At 39.1% G+C, this 26,433-nt stretch overlaps 2 protein-coding genes across 8 annotated transcripts in view; one reads left to right on the forward strand and one right to left on the reverse strand.

Annotated features, from left to right (window-relative positions):
• Positions 1 to 1,881: 1,881 nt before the first annotated feature.
• Positions 1,882 to 14,238, reverse strand: GTF2H5 (general transcription factor IIH subunit 5). Of its 4 annotated transcripts, none has more exons than XM_026018729.2 (3): positions 14,149 to 14,238; positions 13,232 to 13,306; positions 1,882 to 2,337 (listed from the first exon to the last, which is right to left on the reverse strand). In XM_026018729.2, the coding sequence occupies exons 2-3, from the start codon at positions 13,264 to 13,266 to the stop codon at positions 2,157 to 2,159; spliced, it is 216 nt and encodes a 71-aa protein (XP_025874514.1). In that variant the 5' UTR covers positions 13,267 to 13,306; positions 14,149 to 14,238; the 3' UTR covers positions 1,882 to 2,156. The 4 variants fall into 4 exon arrangements, with proteins under 4 accessions (XP_025874514.1, XP_025874516.1, XP_025874515.1 ...); XM_026018731.2 differs by having other exon boundaries at positions 13,232 to 13,303; positions 14,149 to 14,216; XM_026018730.2 differs by lacking the exon at positions 14,149 to 14,238 and adding an exon at positions 13,908 to 14,047.
• A 54-nt stretch (positions 14,239 to 14,292) lies between these two features.
• Positions 14,293 to 26,433, forward strand: part of SERAC1 (serine active site containing 1) — a 73,226-nt gene continuing 61,085 nt past the window's right edge. For 2 of the 4 annotated variants that reach the window (XM_072767059.1, XM_072767064.1), the window contains exon 1: positions 14,294 to 14,421. The gene's annotated coding sequence lies outside the window, so the exon portion shown is untranslated. Of the gene's footprint in view, positions 14,422 to 26,433 lie in introns of all 4 variants that reach the window. The other 2 variants (XM_072767074.1, XM_072767053.1) reach the window with 2 other exon arrangements.

Consider the following 26,433-nt stretch of genomic DNA (forward strand, 5'->3'; position numbering starts at 1 on the left):
GGCTCCATGCAGGGAACGTAACTCAGGACTCGATCCTAGATCTCCAGGATCACGCCCTGGGCTGAAGGCGGTACTAAACCGCTTAGCTACCCGGGCTGCCCAAGGTTTCATGTTAATAATAAAGGTATAAGATGATAGATACTGGAGATTTATTTGAAATTGATTTAGATATGCCTGAAATATGAGATGCAATAACATTTTAATACAGTTGGAAATTCTAAAGAAATGCATTTTCTACTCAACAAATTTTAGTACCAAATTTACCAATAATATCACAAAATTGTTTGCATTGTTAAATGAGAATCAAAATTCTGTGAATTGATTTATATTGGTGGGAATCATGATAGATGGGGAATTATATTATATTCCAAGATCCCTGGTAGATGCTTAAAACCACAGGAAGTATTGAGCCCTGTGTACATTGTGTTTTTTCCTATATGCACATGCCTAAGACAAAGTTTAATTTATAAATTAGACACAGTAAGAGATTAAGAACAATAATTATTAGTATTAATAATAGAATAAACTGTAATAAAGGTTATGTGAATATGGTCTCTCAAATTATTTTATTGTACTGTCATTACCCTCTTTCTGTTTTTGTTTTTTTTTAAAGATTTTATTTATTTATTCATGAGAGACACAGAGAGGCAGAGACACAGGGAGAGGGAGAAGCAGACTCCATGCAGGGAGCCTGACATGGGACTCGATCCCAGGTCTCCAGGATCATGCCCTGGGCTGAAGGTGGCGCTAAACCCTGGGCCACCGGGGCTGCCCACCCTCTTTCCTCTTATAGGATCCTCATGAGATGATAAAATGCCCACATGATGAGATGAAGCGATATGAATGATGTAGGCATTGTGACAGTATCAGGTTACTATTGACCTTCTGACAATAGTGAGGAGAATCATCTGCTTCTAGACCTTGGCTGACTGTGGAGAGCAAAATTGCAGATAAGGGAGGACCTACTGTACCAAGCAGTGGAAATGTCCAGCTTGAGTGAGTGAAAATGGTACACAGGGGCTTTGAGTAAGCACACCATAGGAGGGGAAAAAACTGGGTTTGATAGAATTCCATATAGCGTCACAAAAGTCCTCTTCTTTCTTAGAGAAAAATCTCATCCCTGGGAACCTATCCTAGTTAACACTACCTTCAGGAAGGGAAGCAAAGCTCCTATTGGAGTTATCATTTCTGCCTCCAATCAATCATAAAACCATATGCAATAGATCTTATCCTAATCATGCCACTTCCCATAAGACTCAATTTATTTCTATCTACTCCTCTTTCCCTTTCTTTAAAACTGATTTTTTTTTTTTTAAACAAAAAAACACTTGCCCTGATGGGAAAGGAAAATGTAACTAAAAATGTTTGAACAAGGAAAAGCTAAAGCTTGCAAGGCACCATGTCCCTTTCCCATTTGGTTATTTCTTCCACACTTTTTTTTTTTTTTTTTTTTAAAGTAGGCTCTATGCCCAGTGTGGAGCACAATAAGGGGCTTGAACTCATGATCCTGAGATAAGAATCGGACGCTTAAATGAGCTGCCCAGGCAGCCCAGGCCCTCTGTACTTTTAAAACTGTATTTTTAGGGAAATGCAAAGTATAGCTTACATCAATGTTCCATGGTTCTCTTTCCCACCTTCTTCATCAATAAAGCTGGCCAGTATCCAGATATTTGTAAAGACATAAATATTACCAAAGGTCCCACCTTGGTATACTTACCTAAATAATGGATGTGAAGTTTCTAATTAGAACAGAACACCACCCAGATTATAAAATTCTACAATTATTAGCAGGAACAAGCAAACAAACACCTAGATTAAACTGATAAATGCATATTCCATTATATTCTTAATGTATTAAATTGGTATTAAAAAGGTAGGAAAACCATTTATATTTATATTTTAATGTAGGATAATAAAAGTCAAATTACAGACAATCATTAAAGTTTTTTCTTTCTTTTTATAAATCCTAGAGTACATATACCGAAAAAACAACAAGAAAATCATTTCAGGGACTTTTTTCTGAACAAATGACATCACAGTTTTTCCCATAATATGCAACTAAGCAGCTAAGTCTACTCTGTCATGTAGGACACTGAATAGTGACAGTCTCTCACATTTGCTACTTGTAATTCCTAAGTGGTCAATATTGAGTACTTTCACTTCTGGGTAAGAGAAAAAGCATTTTGGTCCATTAATTCACCTACTCGCTCCTGGAGGACATTAACCAACTCTGCTATAACAAAGACATGAGTGTCATCAATGTCTTGAATGATGAACTTCTTCCCTAAGGCATTTGATTCATCCAAGTACAGCAGGAACTGCTTCATGGCAGGGTCACTGCAGAGACAAACACAAGATAATGACACATTGTGTTATCAAATTATACCTAAGCAATTAGAATTGGGCATGCAGAATTTTTAGGATAACTCAAAAAGTTCTAAACTGTTAACTCAATCTGTCATTCCCTCTGTCTCAAGCATTAATGATTTGTAGACATAACTTCATTTTATTTATTTTTTTCATGACTTCATTTTAGAACTGTTCCTTTAGGTTTTAGAGAAAGAGGCCAATGAGATTTTAAAACAGTAATTTGTCACTGACAAGTGAACAAGTAATGTTCAGAGGTTTGTAGTTAATAGGGCTTAGAACCACACCTCGCTTAACTGATTTAAAAAATGAATTTCCTTACTTGCCCATGACCATTACATTTAAGAAGACAATAGATTTTTCACTATCTTGTCAGTGAAAAATTTAATTTACAAAACCAGTTAAACAGTCACTGTGATAAAGTAGGGTGTACAGCAAAAGTCAGATCTGAATTCAATCCCAGCTTTATCACTTGCATGACATTACTATGTACTTAATCTCTAAAGCCTCAAAATGAGCCCACATAACTGTTATTAACAGTTTATTAATTAAAAGAGAATAATTAAGTTATTCTCCTTTAAATTAAAAGAGAGTAATTCCAAAGATGGTGTTTGGCTTGCAGTAGGTTCTCAGTTTTTCTTCCTTCCTTAAAATTCTGAACTTCCTAAATTTGAACTCACTTAGAATCTTTTTTTAAAAAAAATATTTATGAGAGAGAGAGAGAGAGAGAGGGGGGGGGGGGCAGAGACACAGGTAGAGGGAGAAGCAGGCTCCATGCAGAGAGCCTGATGCGGGACTCAATCCCGGGACTCCAGGATCATGCCTTGGACCGAAGGCAGGTGCTAAACCACTGAGCCACCCAAGGATCCCCTCACTCAGAATCTTTAAAGGAAATCCTACCAAAATCTTCTTCAGGATACTGAGTTCAAAGAACAGATACAAATTCTATTTATTTGTGATTTTTAGTTTGGAATGAATAGAATAAGTCACAAGGAAAAGAGAGATCCAAATTCTAGGATTTACATGGGATGCCTGGGTGGGTCAGTTGGTTAAGTGTCCAACTCTTGATTTCAGGTCAGGTCATGATCTCAGGGTCCTGGAACCAAGCCCCGTGTTGGGCTTTGTGCTCAGTGTAGAGTCTGCTTAAGATTCTCTCTCCTTTTTCCTCTGCCCTCCCCCCAGAGCATGTGCACATGCTCTTGCTCTCTCTCAAATAAGCACATAAACCTAAAAAACCCAAACAAACCCCAAATTTATAGAACTTACAGAAACATATCTCTGCTGTAAAAACCCTGAATCACAACAAAGGACACTCTTTAGACCTAATGTACAATAATGTGTTTAGCAAAAGATGAATATAAAAATGTCAAGTTGCACAGTTTTTTTAAAATCTTAGAGAAAATGTAACTTCATAAAATCTTATTGTTTCTTAAGGAATGACAACATCCATTACAAAGATGACTGAATTCAAAAGAGGTCAGTGTAATTACCTAAAAACATAAAAACAAGTTTTACTTCTTTCAAGTACAAACTAGGTATAAGTGAAGCTAACAAGGGTAAAGGATTTATTTCAATCAGTAAATGAGTATGTTCATGGCATATTAACTGTTAATAAAGTCAAGTCTTTCTGAAAATATGATTTTAATTATTTTCAGTAACTTATCATTCAATGATTTTCAAACAATTTACTATACTATAAAATGATGTGAATAAATAAATAAGCCTGCCCACATCAGAACTGACACATTTTAAAATTTAGTTTGTCATCTTACACTTAGGTTCAGAACACTTAGGTTATACTTGTTCACTTAGGTTTGGCAAAATTCAGTCATAGTCTATGGTTGCAGTATTAGAATGACCATTCTAATGTATATAATTGATTGGTTCAGAAGTAAATTTGATACTTAAAGCTTTTCATTCATTCAATAAATATTTACTGAGCACCTGTCATATGCTAGGCACTACTCTGGTCCTAGGTATCCAGCAGTGAACAAAGTAATTCAGAATCCTGTTACAGAGCTTGCATTCTACTGGTAGCACACACACACACACACACACACACACAGACACAAACACACAGAGCAGGGAAGTAGGATGAAAAATGGCAGTGGTGAGAGTGATAGGATCTTGAAAGTCTGAACAGGGGAAGCAGGGAAAGCCATACTGAGCAGTGAGTGACATCTGAACAAACAGGAGGAGTTAGTAAGCAAGGCGGGTAGACTCAGGCAAGAACATTTTAGGCAGAGTGAATGGCAAGGCCATGGGGGGGGGGGGCGGAGACTAGAGGGCATAGAAGTGGGAGATGAGGTCAGAAAGTTAGTTACGGCTAGATCAGATTACATAGGGCCTCGGAGGTGATTTTAGCAAGTTTGGTTTTTACTGAATGACATGATTTAACTTATAAATTGACTTCAATTTTATTTTATTTTATTTTTTAAAATTTTATTTATTTATGATAGTCACACAGAGAGAAAGAGAGAGAGGCAGAGACACAGGCAGAGGGAGAAGCAGGCTCCATGCACCGAGAGCCCGACGTGGGATTCGATCCCGGGTCTCCAGGATCGCGCCCTGGGCCAAAGGCAGGCGCTAAACCGCTGCGCCACCCAGGGATCCCTTGACTTCAATTTTAAATATAAAGATCATACTGCCTGCAGGGTTAAGAGAAGACTGTAGGTATTGAAGGCAGGGGTAAAAACAGGGAGACAGATCAGAAGATGACTACAGTAACCCAGGTTAAGAGACGATAATAGTTTGGACCTATGTGGTAACAGTGAAATGATGAGAGGTGGCTGGATTCTAGATATACAAAGAATACAAAGCCAACATAATTTGCTGAGACTAGACTTCAGCTTGAAAGAGAATAATTAAGGAGACTCCCAACATTTTCAGTCAGAGCAAATGAAAAGGAAGTAAGAACAGGTTTGCTGGGAAGATCAAGAGTTGGGTTTAGGCATGTTACATTTGAGATGCCTACCGGCACCCAAGTGAAGAAAGTGAGTAAGAAGGTGGTTATACAATTCTGGATTTCATTAGCTAAGTCCAGACTGAAGAGAAAAAGTCAGTCCTCAAGCCCCGACAAGGGGGTGAACATAGCTACAGAGAAGAGACCAAGGACCAAGCACCAGTCTCAACAATATCAAAAGGTTAAGAAGAAAAGGACAAATCAGCAAAGTAGATTATAAAGCAGTGACCACTGAGGTAGAAAGAAAAGCCTGAGTCCTGGAAGGTAAGTGAATGTAGGACATTCAGGAAGAGGAAGCAATCCACTGTGTCAGGTACTGGGAACAGGTATAATAAGATAAGGATTGAGATCTAAGTGCCAAGGGGACTCACTTATGTGCTTTAAATTGGCATGTTGGTGTTTTTAAATTTTTTGCCATTTGCCTACTATCCTTGCTAATTTAACCATCTCTTGTAACACCTGCACAACATATCATTTATTTTCTTTAAATTGCCTTTAAATCTTGGGGATCCCTGGGTGGCTCAGCAGTTTAGCGCCTGCCTTCAGCCCAGGGCATGGTCCTGTAGTCCCAGGATCGAGTCCCGCATTGGGTTCCCTGCATGAAGCCTGCTTCTCCCTCTGCCTGTGTCTCTGCCTCTCTCTCTCTCTGTCTCTCATGAATAAATAAAATCTTAAAAAAAAATTGCCTTTAAATCAACTTTTTAAGCTTAACCTGGTATGAATCACTAGTCATCCAGACATGTTTTTTTTCCTCAAATAAACTGGTCATATAAAAACAATTTTTGTCTTCCCCCTCCCTTTTGTGTTCTACTACAAATCAGCTTGAACATCAGTGGCATTCCCCATACCTAGGGAAACACTACTAATGGACAAATGAGATACTTAAAAAGTAAGTGGTGAGAGACTGAATTTACTACTTCCATTATTAATCACCTCAATGACATTTTTTGAAAGAAAACAAATCATTTTGAGACTGAATTCTCTAGCATGTATCTGAAATATAATTTATAATGATTCAAAAGGACAAAATTTAAGAGACTTTTGTTATGAAATATTAAGGTAACTAGAGTATTTTGCCTGAATACAGGGCTATTTATTCTACTTCCTCATGTAGAGAGTCTATGGGAGGAGAACCTGTTGGCAAGAAAAGAAAAACTAAACCAGGTACCCATAGACATACTTGAAGTTCTGAGATCAGGGCTAGTGAGTAAGAAAAACGTGTCTCTGACCTGGAGATATGAAGGGTAGATAGCGATCAACTCCTTCCTACATAACCTGAGTATAACTCCCGTAAAACATAATTCTAAAAAAGTATTATACCACAAAGGCTCTACTAAGATGATGTAGTTAGCTGTAAAACTGATCATGGACTTCACTGGTCACCTGCATTATCTGTTCTGTCAGAATGATAATCTTGGCTCTGTCAACAGTAAATATTCTTCCTGATAATAATTAGCTAAGAGGTACAATTACTTAAAAAATCTTAAATTCTCCAAATTCTGTATGTCCTAAGAACAGAATGTTTTAGAAAACTGTTACTGAACATGAAATGGCTTTAAGTTTATTACCTTCTTATAAGCATTTTCCAAAGTGTTTTTGGAATAAGGGTATTGTCCAGCTTGAGATATAGGTATCTTTAATAGGGTCCAGCATACTGTAGGTGCTCAATAAATATTTCAAATGAGTAGGGTCTTAAGAGAAAGAAAGGGCCACCACAGGGGACACTGAGCTAACCAGAATAACAGTCCCAAGTTCCCAAAATGACCTACAACAGGTTTATTGTTAAAAACAAAACAAAACACGATGCTAAAGTACTAGACTCAGCCTAAACCCCAAGCCCCAGCTCAGTCAACTTAAATATGTATATTACCTACTTCTATCCCTATTAAAGGATTTGCTGTTACAAAAATATTTGTTATTGCTAACCTGTGTATATGATATTCTAAGCATATACATACATTCTTTTTAAAAACTTAATACAATATTATGCTTAGTTTTGTGTTAGTCTACATCAGGCTTAGTAACTTGGGCTCTGAAGCCAGAATACTATGGTTTAGAATCCCATCTTAGCAGCCTTGTAATCCTGAGCAATTAATTTCTGTGCCTTAATTTCTGTATCTATAAAATTGGGATAATAATACCTGTATCTCATAGGATTGTTGTGAGAACCGAATATTACCAAGTGCTTAGTATAGTATCCATAAATGCTCAGTGTCATTTCAGGAAGGCATTCAGCCTTTTTTATTTAATGTTGTATTACACAGTATCATTGCCCTATACTACTTAAAATGTTTTCAAGTATTTTAATTGCTACATTATTTGATTATAAAATATCACAATCAATGCTTTATTTTTTAGCTTTTAAAGTTATTTTAATTCCAGTTAACATATAGTATAATAGTTTCAGATGTACATTATAGTGATTCAATGTTTCCATTTAATGGCTGGTGCTTATCACCACAAGTGTACTTCCTACTCTCCATGACCATCAGTTTGTTCTCTATAATTAAGGGTCTATTTCCTGATTCGTCTTGCTTTTTTCCACTTGCTTATTTCTTAAATTTCACGAGTGAAGTCATACAGTATTTATCTTTCTCTGACTGAATTATTTTGCTTAGCATTATAGCCTCTAGCTCCAGCTTCTATACTTTATTAGCACATTCAATTACCAACATTTATTTAAGATTTGAGAGAGTGTACATGCATGCTAGCACATGCAGCAGGGAGGGACAGAGAGAGAATCAGAGAATCTCAAGCAGACTCCATGCTGAGCAGGGAACCCCAACAAAGCGGGGCTAGATCTCCCAACCCTGAGATGACAACCTGAGCTGATATAAAGAGTCAGATGATTAACCAACAGAGCCACCCAGATGCTCCTCAATCTCCTACATTTTTATCCACAGTTCTTTTTTTTTTTTTAATTTTTATTTATTTATGATAGTCACACAGAGAGAGAGAGAGAGAGAGAGAGGCAGAGACATAGGCAGAGGGAGAAGCAGGCTCCATGCACCGGGAGCCCGACGTGGGATTCGATCCTGGGTCTCCAGGATTGCGCCCTGGGCCAAAGGCAGGCGCCAAACCACTGCGCCACCCAGGGATCCCTTTATCCACAGTTCTGATATTTCCTTAGGGTCATTTCTTTAGGATAAACTTCTAGAAATGGAATTATTGTGTTAAACCATATAAAAGCTCAAAAAACCTATTACAAATTGCTTTCTAGATCAGCTGCTGAGGACAGTACTTCTATTATTTATATCAATAGCTCGGTGAGAGCCCGCTCTTTAAAAACTAAGACTGGGCACCTGGGTGGCTCAGGCTATGATCCCAGGGTCCTGGAGTCGAGGCCATCATTGGGCTCCTTGCTCAGCAGGGAGTCTGCTTCTCCCTCTCCCTCTGCCTGCCACTCTCCGTGCTTGTGTTGTGCCAAATACATAAATAAAATCTTAAAAACAACAACAACTAAGACTGGAAGCCAATAGTCACTTCATTTAAAAGCTATTTTGATGTAACTAGCCAAAAAGGAAGTTTGGTGGACAAATCGTTTTCATACTGAAACTTGAATCCAAGTTATCAGAATCTACTCTTATGTCCACTATTATCACTGTGGTAACAAGAGAAGCTCTAAAAGGAACATTAGTAACATAGGACTTAGACTGAGATTACATTCCTTGACTCAATTCTGTTGACAAAATTCATCTAGTAAACAAATATTTACTAAATATCTCCGGTATATATTTTAGGCACTGTTCTGAGTGGCCAGGAAACTTCAGTGAATATGGCCCTTCTGAGAAGCAGAGGCTCACAAGAGATAATATAAATGCTGTGAAAGAACAGAATAATGGTTAAGACTGGTTTCGCCTTAGTTATTTGCTTCTCATATACAATACCAGTTTAGATGCCAAGCCTAAAAGGGTAAGCTGGTCTAATACCACCTATTTCTCCAGATTCTTTGCTATTATGCTGTAAACTAGTTGGAATTTGCACCTCTGCAACAAATCTTCCTTATGGAAGCACTTGCCAAACCAGGTGTAATAACTGTCACACCTGGGGTCTGCTCGAGCACCTGCGATTTGTTGGGATATGCTACTTGCTTTGATATTGCTGCGCTTGGCTAAATTCGGGAAAAGGCTTAGTGTGAGGCTGGCAGTTGATAGTGGTGGATCCCAACAAAGAGGAAGTTTTCATCAATCTCATTTTGATATAAAAACACAAATTTATAAACAAAAGAACTTCAATTTAGCTGTAGATTTTGGTATTTGATAAAATAAGCCTTTGAGGAAAGCATCCTCTCCTATCCCAGTACCTTTTTTCCAATTCACCGATAGTTGGGCCTTAATGGCCATTAATATGATTTGCTTCTTTCTTATAGACTCCTAACCAGTTAAAAGGAACGGACAGACGCAGAATTTAAATATGGCAATAAGTGAAGGCATTCTAAGGCAGGTGTCAAATTAAGACTCCCCTCTTGAATGAGGCCATACACGCCTATTTTGCTGGCTGCCTGAAGAGAGTAAGTGGAACAGCACTATCTATGCTATTATAGATGACCTTCGATGGTAAAAAGGCTGGAATTTGGAAAGAATCACTGGAATAATGGAAGTAGTTTTAGGAGATCGAGTGTTTTGCCTATAAACTCCAGACCTGTCAAATTCATACTCCAGTACACCTAAAGGCTCCACATAATCTACGGGGATTATGAATAAACAGATACTATATATATTACTAAGGAATCTTCTCTTTGGCATCAAATACAGACATGAAGGAAGCTGAAGGACTTTTCCAATTACCACCCCAACATGTACATCTGATTGTGAAGTACCCAACAGCCCTGACCATGTCCTTCATGAATCTGTTATTTCTTAGGGCTCAACTCTTTTTGGAAGATTTAATCTTTGGGAAGACAGTTATTCTTTTGAAAAATTGTGCAAGCTACACTTTAGAATTCACCTTGAAGGAAAAAATTAAAAGTTTCACAAGGATAGTGTCCATCTGCAAAATAAAATTTTAGTGGTTCTAGTGCAAAACAATTCTCCAGAGGAAAACTGATGATCACACTTAAGCCAATTAAGTGCTTCTCAAACTTAAAATGTTTCTTAATAAGTTCCTTTGCATACACAATTCTAATTAGGAGATTTAGGGTGAAGTCTGAAAATTTACATTTCTAACAAGTTCCAGATGATACTGGTGCTGCTAGTCTGGGGGATTACATACAAAAAGCAAAGTGATAGTGGGCCGTTAGAACCCAGGTAGAATTCAGAGGTTTGATTACATGATAGCAAACCAGGCAGGCAGCTCAGCAAATCAGGAAACTAACACCTCAGCTCCTCTCACAAATCTGTACTCTGTCCTCAAGGCTACACTGAAAGCCTACTGCTGAGATTTTAATGAGTCTCCTACAGTTCCGCTCTTTAAAATGCAGTCCACCCACGATAATTTTTCAAATTACAGACTTAACACAATCCCAATCATCATGCCAAAAGGATTCAGACAGACTAAATTATTCTAAGTTTATTCTTGAATAGACAACAATGACAAAGAATGCATATGGGACAGGATTAAGCAAAGTAGGAGAGTGAACCAATGATAAAAGAGGTATCATCTATCATGAGAGAAGGGAATAAATGGTGTGAAACAATTGTTCAACCAATAAACAAAAGCGAATTCAGATCTTTACCGAATATGCCCCTCCTCCCAACAGAGTCTAGATAAATGAAATGTAACGTCAACAAAAAAATACAAAAATCTTACAAGAGAGATTTATTAAATCCAGAGGTGAAGATCAAAGAGTCAGAAGAAACAAAAGGGGGAAAACTGATAGCTGACATTATGCATCCTTTGTGTTTATAAAACAAAACAAAACAAAACAAAACAAAACAAAACAAAACAAAACGGGGACGCCTGGGTGGCTCAGCGGTTTAGTGCCTGTCTTCGGCCCAGGGTGTGATTCCAGGGTCCCAAGATCCAGTCCTGTATCGGGCTCCCTGCATGGAGCCTGCTTCTCCCTCTGCCTGTGTCTCTGCCTTTCTCTCTGTCTCTCATAAATAAATAAAATCTTAAAAACAAAACAAAACCAAAAAAGCATTCAAAGACCAGTGAGGAAAACGTTTCTATTAGTCACAACAAAGTTTTAGGAAAAATAAAATAAAAAATTAGCCTACAAGGTTTTCAAAAGAAAACAGCACATATGTTTAGAACTTAATGGGATCTGGATCCTGTCCCCTCACTTTCCCAAATGTTTTCCTCTAAGCAGTTTAGTCTTATCAACATACATTCTAGTCTCTCACTCTAAAACCAAAATAACAAGAATCAGAGACCCTTATTACATCCTTCCTCAGTTATCAACCAATTTCTCCACTCCATTGCTCAATTATTACAACAAAACTTCCCCAAAGAGTCTCCACTTCCTCACCTACTTTTCCCTTTCCAAAATACTCCAATCTATCCTACCTCTCCACTAAAACAGCTCTCATAGCTGAAAAGCTCTTCAAAGGAAGGAAGGAAGAAATCGTTGACTACAAGTTTTTCATCCTATTCCACTTCTCATCATCACTGGACATGGCCCACTTATCTTCACGAAACCTTCCCTCTTAGCTTCCCTCCTATATCACTGGCTCTTTTCTTGTCTTTGTTGTGTCTCTATCCAAACATTAAATCTGCACTGCTCACTACTGGGCACCTGAAATGTGGCCGGCCTGTGGGATGGGCTGTAAAAGTGAACTCCACACTGGATTTTGAAGCTGTGGTATGAAAAAGGACTTAGCAGAATTTTGAAATCTTAGTACAAACTTTGAAGATTTACCAGAACGTGCTGAAATATCTTGGAAACACTGGGTTAAATAAAACATTAATATCAGGTGTTTCAATTAACTCTTAATGTGGCTACTAGAAGACTTAAGCCTACATACGTGGCTTACATTATATTTCTATAGGACAATGCTACTCTATTTTTTTCTTTAAAGATTTTTATTTATTCATGAGAGACAGACATAGGCAGAGGGAGAAGCAGGCTCCCTGCAGGAGCCTGATGTGGTACTTGATCCAGGATCCTGGGATCATTACCTGAGTAGAAGGCAGACGCTCAACCACAGAGCCACCCAGTCGTCCCTGTTCCATTTAAAAAAAAAAAGACTTTATTTATTTATTCATGACAGACACAGAGAGGCAGAGGGAGAGAAGTAGGCTCCCCGTGGGGAACCTGATGTGGGACTCGATCTCAGGACCCAGGGACCACAATGTGAACTGAAGGCAGACACTCAACCACTGAGCCACCCAGGTGCCCCACAGGACAATGCTGCTCTAAATGCCAGAAGTATCCTACAGTTTGGTTTTGCTCCTCCCGCAGCCCTGCTATCAACAAGTAGAGACTGCGCAAGGACTGGTCCAATAATTCAGGTATTCAGACTGTCTAACACAAAGTCCTACGTAGCTTGCTTTGAGAAATTCAATGCTGCCCATTAAGGTTTCTAGCTTCCATTAAATGTGTGCCTAGTGTAAGCCTTCCATTAGCTCTTGATTTGCTTACTCTTTCAAGACTAGTTTGTGATGATGAAGACATAGGCAGACTAAATTTTGAGTCACTGATTGGAGGACAATACCAGGGCTGCTCCCCTAAAGAGCGCTGATCTAAAAAAAAAAAAAAAAAAAAATACACTGCTCCGGACCAACAGGTGTTGGAAACCCGTCAATTACATTAACTGGACTGAGACCTTGAAATCTGGTACCAGGAAGAAAGGTAGCAACAAAATCTCTCCCACTTACTACGTAAGAAAAATAAAGTTAAGAAAGCTAAAAGACTGGATTTATTTAGGTCTTGAAACAAAAATATGGATTTTAGATGAGGTACACATACATCAAGATTCAATACGGAGATTTAAATTGCATTAAGAATCAAAAACTACTAACCATTCTATCAGCACTCCTTTCAAGACGTTGACCATCTTTTCCCCAGTCTAGAAGGTGCAGCTGACCTTTAAACTGCTAAGAAAAGAGGTAAGGTGACAATAAATTAAAAAAAAACAAACACCCTTATACTTTGGAGATCTGCCTCTGAAAGGAGGCAAAGTTGTTAAATGTCAGATTAAACGTTTAAGTCTGTGAAAAACATCGGGCTGACATGAGGAAAACATAGATATCCTGATTTTTAAAATATCGGAATGTTAATGCAGAAATCTTCCCTCCAAAGGCCACCCATTAAAAAAAAATAATACTAAAAACAAATAAAAGCAAGCAGCCTGTATCTCTACGCCCGCGTACCCAATCCAGCTTTAGAACAGGAGTCAGGAGATTTCCATTCCCACCCAGGATAATGATAAAAGATAAGATTCCGGGAGGCAGAAGTCACGTAACGGCAGCCGTGAAAGGTATGGCGAGGCCGAACATTTTCATCTCACTGATACGATAGAGCGAAGAGACCAAGCCATCGCTTCGGGGCAAGAAATTAAAAAAAAAAAAAAAAAAAAAGAGAGAGAAAGAGAGAGAGAATCCGGGTCTCCAGCTCTTGTGTTTTTTACCTCGTAAACCAGGCTCCCCAGTGGTATGCCCTAGGAGGAAAGTCTCCCTCGCAGCGGACGCAGCTTACCCCTTGAACTTCCACGCCGGGCGCGAGCCCGGGCCTCCAGGGAGGGGATGCACGAAGGACTGCGGGACGGCCCGCGGCCTCTGCAGGAAGGGCCCCGAGACGGCGCGGGATGCCGCCCTGTGCCCCAGCACCCGCAGGACAGGCTCCCGCGTCTCCTCCTCCCCTCCCCCCTTTCCTCCGGAGCGCTCGGCTTCCCCCGCACCCCACTTCCCCGCTCGCCGGGACAGCCGACACCACATACCTCTCTCTCCCCCACGAAGCTGCAGCACGTCGGCCCGGTCAGGAGTCCCTGCGCCGGCTACGTCATCGGCCAGCGACCCGCTTGTGGGTGGGGCGCGCCGGCGGGAGGCGGGGCGCCAGTCGGGCCGAGGGGGCGGGGCGCGACGGGGGCGGGGTCACGTGCCGTGGGTAGCCGGCCCGGGGGCTCAGGCTGGAGCGGCGGCGGAGGGTGGGCTCCCTGCCGACTGGCGCGGCGCTGAGCCGCCGAGGGCTGGCCGAGGCCGCGTGCGGGCAGGTAGGAAGCGGAGCCCGGGCTCGCGGGGGCGGGCGAGGGCGAGGGCGTGGGCGAGGCGGGCACGGCGGGGAGCGAGGAGGGCGGCCCCGCTGACCCGAGCGGCTCGCCACCTGCCGCGGGGCGGAGGGCCTCTCGGAGCGCCGGCCGCCCGCTCCTCCTCGGCCGCTGCCCAGCTCTGGTTTCTGTGTGAGGCCCGGAAATCACCTGCGGGGGTGAGCCCCGACTGCCCGGGCGCGGAAGGGTGATAAGGAGCAGGCGACAGTCTCATTCAGAAGGGGGCCTGCCCGACCACGGCGTCCAGCTCCGACCCGAAAGGATGCATAGATCGGGTGCTGATGGGTCTTTAAGCCGCGAACGGTCACGTTAAGACCCCACAGGGTTCCAAAATTAATCCTTTCCTCAGATTTTGATGTGTAGTCTAATAGGGCTCTCTGTTTAATTATTTTTTACTACTGGAGGTATGAGGTTATTGCTTAGGTTCCTTAGGTTAAATTGTATTTACCCAATTCAGCAAAGCGCTTCTGGTGCTTCTGCGATTTATGAACCCAGCTCTTACATTCGTTTCCCGTTTTCTAGCCCTCATTTTTTTCCCCCCCTCTCTTTGGTTTCCATATTATTGGTTCTGCGCTCGCCCTAGGTATGATTCATACAAAGTGGTTTTTTTTTTAAATTTTTTAGAATTTTTTTTTATTTTTTAAATTTTTCAAGTATGATTGACATAGAATGTAACGTTAGTTTCAGGTGTGTGATATAAAGATTCAGCAATTCCATGCATTACCTATTGCTCCTCACTGTAAGTGTACTTTTTTATTTTATTTATTTATGAGACAGAAAGAGAGAGAGAGACAGAGAGAGAGAGAGAGGCAGAGACACAGGCAGAGGGAGAAGCAGGCTCCATGCAGGGAGCCCGACTGGGACTCGATCTCGGGTCTCCAGGATCACGCCCTGGGCTGAAGGCCGGCGCTAAACCGCTGAGCCACCCGGCCTGCCCTTTTTCCTTGTTTCTTAAATCCCCACACAGGAGGGAAATCTTAGAGTATTTATCTTTGACTGACTTATTTCACTTAACGTTACAATCTTTAGATCCGTCTGTATTTAAAATGGCAAGATTCCATTCCTATTTAAGGCTGAGTGATAGTCCATTGCATATGTAGATCCTGCTTGCTTTTCCATTCATCCATGGATACACACTTGGGCTGCTTCTGTATCTTGGCTATTGTAAATAATGCTGCAATAAACATAAGGGGTGCTTGTATCTTTTTGAATTAATGTTTTCATTTACTTTGGGTAAATAGCCAGTAGAGGAATTACTAGATTGTGTGGTAATTCTTTAATTTTTTGGGGAACTTCTATACTGGTTTCCACCGTGGCTGCACCAGCTTTGCACCAGCTTTCATTCCCACCAACAGTGCACGAGGGTTTCTTTTCTCCCACATCCTTGTCAGCACTTGTTATTTCCAAGTATCTCTTTCTTCCTTTTCTTTCTTTCATGCGCTCTCCTCCTTGACCTTCTCAGTGACTTGTCACTCTTGTGCCCAGGTGCTGTCCTGAGGCCTACACATTAATCACCTGTGAGTAATCTAAGTACTTCCTCTTAAACTGAGCTAGTTCTTTCACCATGACTTCAAAACCTGCCTTCCTGTGTTTCTCTGAATTATCCAGATTTAAAATCCCCATCCATTTATTCAGCAAACATTTTTGTGCACCTGGTATGTGCCAGACACTGTTCTAGACACTGGGAATACAGTGATGAACAAGTAATTACAGTAGGGGGAGGAAGATCCCAAAATCAGTTAATAAGAAGGTAGATGGTGATGTAATAAAGAGTGATTAGAAAGGCTACTTTGTTTAAAGGGTGTCAGAATTGCCTTCAGAGCCCCCAGATTATATAACTTAGGTAGGCTCTGGGGAGGAACATGCAAAATAGGTGCAGTATTTATCTGGAAAAGTAAACTAACATAAATAGCTAAGAAAAGTTTAGACATACTGTATCAAAATATAAAACTACAGCATTCAAAACAGTGTGATAGTAATATGAGACAGAACAATGTAATAGAATAAACATCCCAGAAACATTACAAAAATGTGTGTGTATATGTGTAGGGATACATATACATGAATTGGTAAAGTAATGGGAAAGAGCACAAATCATAGGAAAGGGAAGTATTACTCAATGGTGAAAAAATGACCTTAAGGAAGAGTTCATTGTTCTTTTTTTTAAATTTTATTTTATTTATTCATGAGAGACACAGAGAGGCAGAGACACAGGCAGAGGGAGAAGCAGGCTCCCTGCAGGGAGCCGGAAGTGGGACTGGATCCCAGGATCTTGGGATCACAACCCAAGCCAAAGGCAGACCCTCAACCACTAAGCCACTCACGCACCCCCCAGGAAGATTTCTGAATTAAAAAATAACATCTCCGTACCAGCAATAACTAGGAATTTTAATTTAAAAAGGTATTTGTAATAGTATTCAAAACTAAAGGTATCTAGAAATAGATCAAACTAAAATTGTATAGTCCTCTAGGGAAGGAATTATAGTGTTCTATTGAAACATATAACAGAAGACCCAAGTAAATGAAGAGATACACCTTATTCATGGGTTGACTCAATATATAAAGGTGTCCATTTTCCTCCATTCTACAAATTCATCAGAATTCCAATTAAAATAGTACATAATTTTTCATGGAACTTGACATGCTGAACCTAAAATATATGGGAAGCCAAAGGACTAAGAATGGCTAAATCAATTTTATAAAAAAGATTAAATGAAGTCCCTTCTTCCCAGATATCAAAACTTAATATGAAGCCATAATAATTAAGACTACTTAATTATTAATTACTATAGTATTGGTTCAGGGATAGAAAAATGGTCAGATGGAATAGAATAGAAAGCCTAAAAACACACCCAGATAAATATGGGAGCTTAGTATACCATTAAGTGGTATTCTAAAACGGGGGGACGCACTAAATGTTCACTAAATGTTGAAATACATGGTATCCATATAGAATGAAGATTAAATTAGAGTCCTGTTACTGTCCATTCACAACAGAAATTTCCAGATGGATTAAGGACTTCAGTGCAAAGGACATCTATATAATATTTAGAAAAATATATGGGAGGCTATAGTTTACAGAAAAGGTTTTTTTCACATAGAATTTACCATTTTAGCCACTTTTAGGTGTATAGTTTGGTGGCATTTATGTTCTTGTGTAACTGTCACTATTGTCTATTTCCAGAACTTTTTCATCTCTCTGGGAAGGATTTCATAAGTTACAAAAAGCACACTGAGGATGCTATTGAATTATTCCAAATGAGAGATGATGGTGTTTTGAACTAGAGGGGTAACCGTAAAGATGAAGAAAGGTAGATGGATTGAGGATGTATTTAGATGGCAGAGAGCAGGGATTGTGCATGGTTTGGACAGGACCCTGGGATCATGACCTGAGCTGAAGGCAGGCGCTTAACTGACTGAGCTACTCAGGTGCCCTAATAGGTAGGCAGACCATAGATGGTGTGGCAGCAGCTCCATGATCACCAGGGACTTGGGCTCTTCTTTGTTGCTGTTCTGCCAGTGTAGAATGCTACCTCGTGGTTGAGATGGCTGCTTGAATTCCAACTGCCTCCTGCACATAGCAAGAAGGAAAGGGGAAAGGTACTCTTTTAAGGATACTTCGAAGAAGTTGCATGTGACATATCCACATATAGCCCATTAACTGGTTTTTGATCAGTGATCACACTTAACTAGAGAGAAAAATAGTTAATATAGTCTTTATTCAGCTATCTATATGCCCAGCTACAATTCAGGTGTTTTAGTAATAAGAACGAAGAGGAAATTGGATGTTTTGTTATAGTTTGTTTTTTTCTGCAACCAGGGCAATGAAGCTACCATTGTGAAAGCTCTGGTGACTTCCCTGTTGTTAAATTTAATGGAGTTTTTGAGTATTTGTTTTATTTGGTATTCATAATCTCCCCTTTCTTACTTTCTGTGTCCTCAGAATTTCTCCTGTTTTCCACTTAAAATTAGTATTTCACATTTAATGCAATCACAGTCATAATCCCGAAGGCTTTTGATTTTTTAATTTTTTTAGATTTATTTATTTATTTATTTATTTATTTATTTATTTATTTATTTATTTATGATAGACATAGAGAGAGGCAGAGACACAGGAGGAGGGAGAAGCAGGCTTCATGCCGGGAGCCCAATGTGGGACTCGATCCCAGGACTCCAGGATCGTGCTCTGGGCCAAAGGCGGGTGCTAAACCGCTGAGCCACCCAGGGATCCCCCCAAAGGCTTTTTAAAAATAGAAATTGACAAGCTGACTTTAAAATTATATGAAAGTACCAAAGACCTAGAATAGTCAGTCTTGAAAAGGAAGAACAAAACCAGAGAATTTGTACTATCTAGCGTAAAGATTTATTAAGTAACTCTAATCAAGATGGTATGGTATTTACATAAGGATAAACAGAGATGAATGAAATGGAATAGAATCCAGAGACATGCCCATACTTAGAGACAGTTGATTTTCATTTTTTTTTTGTTTTTTAAAGATTTTATTTATTTATTCATGAGAAACACACACACAGAGAAGTAGACTCCATGCAGGAAGCTCGATGTGGGACTCAATCCTGGATCCCAGTATCACACCCTGGGCCGAAGGCAGACACCCAACTGCTAAGCCACCCAGGCGTCCTGACAGTTGATTTTCAAACAAGGCACAAGTCAATTGAGTGAGGAAAGTAAAATGTTTTCAACAAATAATGCTGAAACTATTGAATATCATGGGGGGGGGGGGAACCAAACCTGTTTAACCCAATACACAAAAATTAATTTGAGATGGATCAAAGACCTAGAAGTAAAAGGTAAAACAAACTTCTAGGAGAATTTCTGTGACTTTGAGGTAGGCAGCAATATCTAAGACAGGACATAGAATGCAGTGGCAGTAGAAGAAAAGTTTGATAAAAGAGACATGAATATAAAACTTTCATCAAAAGGTATCTTTAAGAAAGTGAATAGACAAGTGACAGACTAGGAGAAGATATTTGTAGTGTATAGGTACATTTATCTGATAAAGAATTTGTTTCCAGAGTGAATAAAGAGCTGATAACTCATTTATATTTTTTAAAAAGATTTTATTTATTCATGAGAGAGGCAGAGGTACAGGCAGAGGGAGAAGCAGGCTCACTGTGGGCAGCCTGATGTGGGACTCGATCCCAGGACCCTAGGATCATGCCCTGTGTCAAAGGCAATCTGCTCAACCACTTAGCTACCCAGGTGCCCCTGATAACTTATACCAACAGTCCAAATTAAAAATGGCTAAAAGACTTGAACAGACACTTCATACAAAAATAAATGTAAATGGCTGACATGAATATGAAAAAGTGCTTGATATCATTTTCCGGGAATTCCAAATTAAAAACACAAGGAGATACTACCATGTACTCACTAAAATGGCTAAAACCAAAAAGGCTGACAGCATCAAGTATTGTTGAGGATGTGGAACAACTGGAACTCTCATACTCCCTCCTTATTGGTTGCAGTGTGAAATGGTACAATCATGTTGGAAAAATATCTGGCAGTGTCTTACAAAGTTAAACATATATCTGCCCTATGACCTAGCGGCTCCACTCCTAGGTACTTACCCAAAATAAATTAAAAACGAAAACCTCTATAAAAAGTGTCGTATCAGAACTCTCATAGTAGCTTACGGTAGGTGGAATACTGACCACTGCCCGAAGTTGTCCATGCCCAAATCCCTGGGACCTATGGATATGTTATGTTATGTGGCAAGAAAGGACTTTGCAGATAGCATTAAAGTTTTAGAACTTAAGTTAGGGAGATTATTTTAGATTATCTGAAAGAGCCTAATATAATCACATGGATCCTTAAAGTAGAATAGGAGAGCAGAAGAGCCAGAAGAAAAGGCAATGTGAAAAGGATGAACTGTTGCTGGTTCTGAGCTGTAGAAGGCTACCTGCAAAGACCAGAGGATGGCACCCAGAAAACAACTAGCAAGGAAGCCAGGACCTCACTCTGACAGCTGCATGGAACTGAATTCTGCTAACGCCCTGAAAGAGCCTGGAATTGAGTTCTCGCTCAGAGCTTTCAATAAGTAATGCAGCCCTGCTAACATCTTGGTTGCAGTCTTATGAGACTAAAAACAGAAACTCAATCTAAAATAGTGCCTAAAGCCAAATTCTTCAGTAGAAAAGCTGAGGAGAAGATAAAGGGTGTGTGGGGGGGGGGGGGGGGGCGCCTGTGTTCTAGTAGCTTGAAGCCACATAGGGGGAAGTTCATTAAATGCTAACAAGTGCTTTTCAAAAAATAAAAATAAAATAGTGACTTAGAATCTGCATTTTCATAATCTGATAATCCTAAAATGCATTTTTAGAAGGACTTTTTTATACACTATTCTTTAATAAATTCACCCCAACAAATAGTTTCAATTAATGATATGTGCTAATGACTCAAATCTGTATAGCTTAGACCTATCTGCTGAACCCATATAATTTAGTAGACATCTTCTGTGAATATTTTAAAGGAACCTTACTCTTAGCATATGAAATTGGGATTTATCCTTCCCAAATTAATTTCTGTTCCTGTATTTCCCTATATTGGTAAATGTTACCTATATAACCCCTGTATACCCCAGTATTCCAAACCAGAAACTGAGAACTATAACCATCTCCCTGTTATTCATTATTCTCCACCTTTTTCAAGTGGTTATTAGAATCTGTTTTCTTAATAGTTTCTAAATCTGTTAGGTCATTTTTCTCAGAGCTGCTGCTTTATTTTATTTTATTTTTTAAGATTTTATTCATTCATGAGAGAGAGAGAGAGGCAGAGACATAGGCAGAGGGAGAAGCAGGCTTCTCATGGGGAGCCTGATATGGGACTCGATCCCAGGACCCCAGGATCATGACCTGAGCCCAAAGGTAGATGCTCAACCACTGAGCCACACAGGCATCCCAGAGTGGCTGCTTTATTTTATTTTATTATTTTTTTTAAGATTTATTTATGTATTTATGATAGAGAAAGAGAGAGGCAGGCTCCATGCTGGGAACTCGACATGGGACTCGATCCCAGGACTCCAGGATCGCACCCTGGGCCAAAGGTAGGCGCTAAACCGCTGAGCCACCCAGGGATCCCAGAGTGGCTGCTTTAAATCAAGTACACGTTTCTCCTTGATTATCATTAAAGGCGTCTCTATTAGTTTTTGCCACTGCTGCTTTGGCTTTTCTCCAGACTATTCGCAGTCTTGTCAAGTTTAAAAATTTTTTTTTACCATGTTACTCCATTTCTTAAGGTTAATCCCCCAACAGCTTCCTATAATTCAAGGTAAACTTCAGACTCCTTAATTTAGCTATAAGGGACTTTAATGGTTTACTGCTATGTTAGTAATCAACAGAATGAGCTGACATAAAGTCAGAAAGGAGAAGACCTGAAAAACACTGTCAACCAACTTGATTTAGTAGACATTTGTATAACCTTCTGCCCCAAAACAACTGAATGTACATTCAAGTCCATATGAAACATTCACCAAGGTAGACCATATTCTGTGCCATAGAACAAACCAAGTTTTAAAAGAATTGAAAATATAAAAAGCCTTTTCTCCAGCCACAGTGGAATTAAGCTAAAAATCAGAGATACCTGGAAGTAACCAAATATTTGGAAATTAGCACACTTCTAAATATTCTGTGGGTCAAAAAGGAAGTCAATATAATAATTGGGTCAACATATAGATTAATGAAACAATATGTAGTAGTAGACATGTATACACATGGCCATTACACAATTATTTTTTGGCAAGGATGCAAAGGCAATTAAACGAGGAAATGATAGTCTTTTCAACAAATGATTCTGAAAAAATTGCATATTTATTTGTAAAAAAATTGCATATTTATTTGTAAAAAGAACAACTCTGGCCAATACTTTTCACCATATACAAAAATTCACTTAGAATGGATTATATAAATGTAAATGTAAAAACCTAAAACTATAAATCTTGTAAAGAAAGGTATAGGGGACTATCTTGGTGACCTTGAGTTAGGCAAGGATTTCTTTTATGCAACAGCAAAAGCATTCATAAAGTAAAGATGGTTTAATTTGACTTTGTCAAAATTGAGAATTATTGCTTTCTAAAAACACAGTTAAGAGAATGAAAGGACAAGCCATAGACTGGAAGAAAATATTTACAAATTGTATATCTAACAAAGATCTTTTTTTTTTTAACAAAGATCTTTTATCCAGCATATATATATACAGTATTCCCAATAAGAAAACACTTTTTTAAAATCTTTTTTTTAATATTTTATTTATTTATTTATTTATTTATTTATTTATTTATTTATTTATTTATGATAGACATAGAAAGAGAGAGAGAGAGAGAGGGGCAAAGACACAGGAGGAGGGAAAAGCAGGCTCCATGCCAGGAGCCTGACGTGGGACTCGATCCCGGGACTCCAGGATCGTGCCCCGGACCAAAGGCAGGTGCTAAACCACTGAGCCACCCAGGGATCCCCAACAAACAATCTTATTAAAAACGGGCAAAAGATTTTAATATACTCTTCACTAAAGAATAGAGATGGCGGGGATCCCTGGGTGGCGCAGTGGTTTGACGCCTGCCTTTGGCCCAGGGCGCGATCCTGGAGATCCGGGATCGAATCCCACATCGGGCTCCTGGTGCATGGAACCTGCTTCTCCCTCTGCCTGTTTTCTGCCTCTCTCTCTCTCTCTCTCTGTGACTATCATTAAAAAAAAAAAAAAAAAAAGAATAGAGATGGCAGATACAAAATATGGAAAGAGCCAGGTGTCCATTGATGGATGGAGAAAGAAGATGTGATATATATAAATTTTTTTTTTAAGATTTATTTATTTATTCAGAGAGAGAGAGAGAGAAAGGCAGAGACACAGGCAGAGGGAGAAGCAGGCTCCATGCAGGAAGCCCAATGTGGGACTCGATCCCTGGTCTCCAGGATCACACCCCAGGCTGCAGGAGGTACCAAACCGCTGCGCCACTGGGGCTGCCCGTGTGTGTGTGTGTGTGTGTGTGTGTATGTATGTATACACACACACACACTGAAATATCACTCAGCCATCAAAAAAGAATGAAATCTTGCCATTTGTAATGAGGTGGATGGAACTAGAGGGTATTATGCCAGTGAAATAAGTCAGAGAAAGACATACCAAATGATTTCACTAATTGTGGAATTTGAGAAACAAAACAAATGAACATAGGGGAAGGGAAAGAAAAAATGAGATAAAAACAGGAAGGGAGGCAAACCATAAGAGACTTAACTATAGGAAACAAACTGAGGGTTGCTGGAGGGAAGTTGGATGAGAAGATGGGGTAATTGGATGATGGGCATTAAGGAGAGCTCTTGATGTAATATGCAACTATGAATCACTAAATTCTACCCCTGAAACTAAATAATACACTAAATGTTAACTAAATTCAATTTAAATAATTTTTTTTAAAGTAAAAAGGGAAAAAATAAAGGTGACAGATAAACACATGAAAAGGTGTTCAATATCATTGATCATTGATGAGATGCAAGTTAAATCTATAATGAGCTATTACTACACACCTGTTAGAATGAATAAAATAAAAGCAACTGACCATATCAAGTATGAATCAAGTTACAGAACACCTGGAACTCCAATAATTTATTGGTGGAATACAGAATGGTACATCCGGTTTGGAAAAGTTTGGCAGTTTCTTATAAAGTTAAAATACATTTATGTTTGACTCACATCTAGATTATTACCCAAGTGAAATGAAAATTTATGTTCATACAGAAAAAAAAACTGTATGCAAATGTTTATAGCTGAAACAACCCAAATATCCCTCAGCTGGGGAATGTATAAACAAACCTGTAATATCCATGTATGGAATAATACTAGCCAGTAAAAAGAATGAATTACTGATATAACAACACAGATAATTCTCAATTGCTTTTTGCTAAGTAAAGGAAATCAGACTTATAGGCTACATTCTGTATGTTTCCATTTATATGACTTTCTTGCAAAGGTAAAACTAGGGTCAGGAAAACAAATCAGTGGTTTCTAAAACTGGTATCAAAGAGATTTGATAACAAAAGGGCACAAAAATGTTTGGATTGGTAAGAGTGTTTTTATATTTTGATTTGATTACATTTGTCAAAACTTTGGAACTGAACATTTAACAGGGTATTATCATATCTAAATCACCTTAAAATGAAAAACAATGTGTATGAACAAAATTGTTACTTTTCCTCTGAAACTGAGAACAATTTTTAAGAGATACTGATTTAGACAATGAGGAATTATTGAAAGATTTGAAGCAAGGGAAAATGTGTTTAGATTTTAAAAATTACTTTTACTTCCAGGCAGAACCCTCTGCTTCTTTCACATACATGAAAACTTTAGTTAAAATGTAATAGAACTTGGAATTGTGAGAAGGAGGAGAAAAAGAAACTCAGAAGAAAGTCATAGCACTGAGGGAAGGTTGAAGAATTTCCAGGATTATTAGAAACTGATGGAGAACTTAATTACTTGGACCTACCACGCATGTAGAGTTAAAGATGATACCGAAAGGCATATACCTTCAAGGAGATAGGGATTAGAAGATTTCTTCCCATTAGACTATAGATATAGCATTGGAAACTTTTTACCAGGAACATGAAAGAGTGGAAATTGGAACTCTAAGTATACACCACTTATGTTTGTGGGGTTTGAATTGACACTGTCCTTATAATGCTGGGAATCCAAGTTGAGAAATCTGTAAATTAGTAATACCTTTTATATTTTGAGGAAATTTGAAAGTCTGCTATGGCTCAGAGCATATAGGACTCCTGTAGAAAATATTCCCACTGAAGATGACCTCTTAATCAAAGATTACAAAAAATTTAAGCAAACAGATTACCAAAAAGGATAACCAGCCCTAATTAGAAATAGTAGTTCCAACAGACAAACTTTATACTATGTTTAAAGTGTAAAGGAAGGTTTAGAAACCATATGTATCAGTTAGCTATTTGTTGCATTTTAAACTACCCCAAAACCAAATAGCTAAAACAATCTTTTTATTATTGCTTCCCAGTCTAAAGGTTAGAAATGAGGTTTGTAGGGTCAGCTAGGAGTGAATTAGTCTGGGATGGCCTCACATGCCTGGCAGTTGGTGCTTTCAGTTAGTATTGGTTGCTGGACTAATCGGGATATTGGGCAACATTTCTCTTATCATCCAGCAGACTAATGTGGGCACCTTCACATGGTGGTCACGGGTTCCCAAGAGCAGCAGTAACGGAAGCCTCAATGCAAGTGCATCTCAGGTCTCTGCCTGCATCATTTTTCTACGATCTTATGGCCAAAGTCAGGTATAAGGCCAGTCCAGAGTCAGTATAGGAGTTTACTACCAAAAAACATGGAAATAGGAAAAGGAATAACTTGTGGCCACCTAAGAAACTCTGCCATACTGGAAGACTAAAACAGAATAGTGTGTCAAAAGAGCAGGCAAGTATGAAGGTGAGCCAACTAGAAATTTTAGAAATTAAAAAAGTTAGTGAAATAGTGAATAGAGTGAATGGCAGGCTAACTACAGCTAAAAAACACAATTCATGAATTGGAAGATAGATTTGGGGCTCTTTCTTAATCCATGTCAGAGAGAAAAAGGAAGAAAGTATGGAAGAAATTGAAGTTTAGAAAACAGAATAAGAAAGTCTAACATACATTTAATAGATCAGAAGGAAAAAATTGAATGGAGGACAAAGTGATAATTGTCATGAATATTGCAGAAATGAAGAAAATTACAAGTTCTTAAGATTGAAGGAACACACCAGATCTTGAGCAGGATGTATAAAAACAAACGCATACCCAGACATAAAAGTAGAAAAGTTTAAGAATATCAAAAATAGATTTTAAAACTACCAGATGGGGATGCCTGGGTGGCTCAGTCAGTTAAGTGTCTGCTTTCAGCTCAGGTCATGATCTCTGGGTCCTGGGATTGAGCCCCACATCAGGCTCCCAGCTTAGTGGGG

This window comes from Vulpes vulpes, chromosome 1 (genome assembly GCF_048418805.1).
Source record: "Vulpes vulpes isolate BD-2025 chromosome 1, VulVul3, whole genome shotgun sequence".
Lineage (NCBI taxonomy): Eukaryota > Metazoa > Chordata > Mammalia > Carnivora > Canidae > Vulpes > Vulpes vulpes.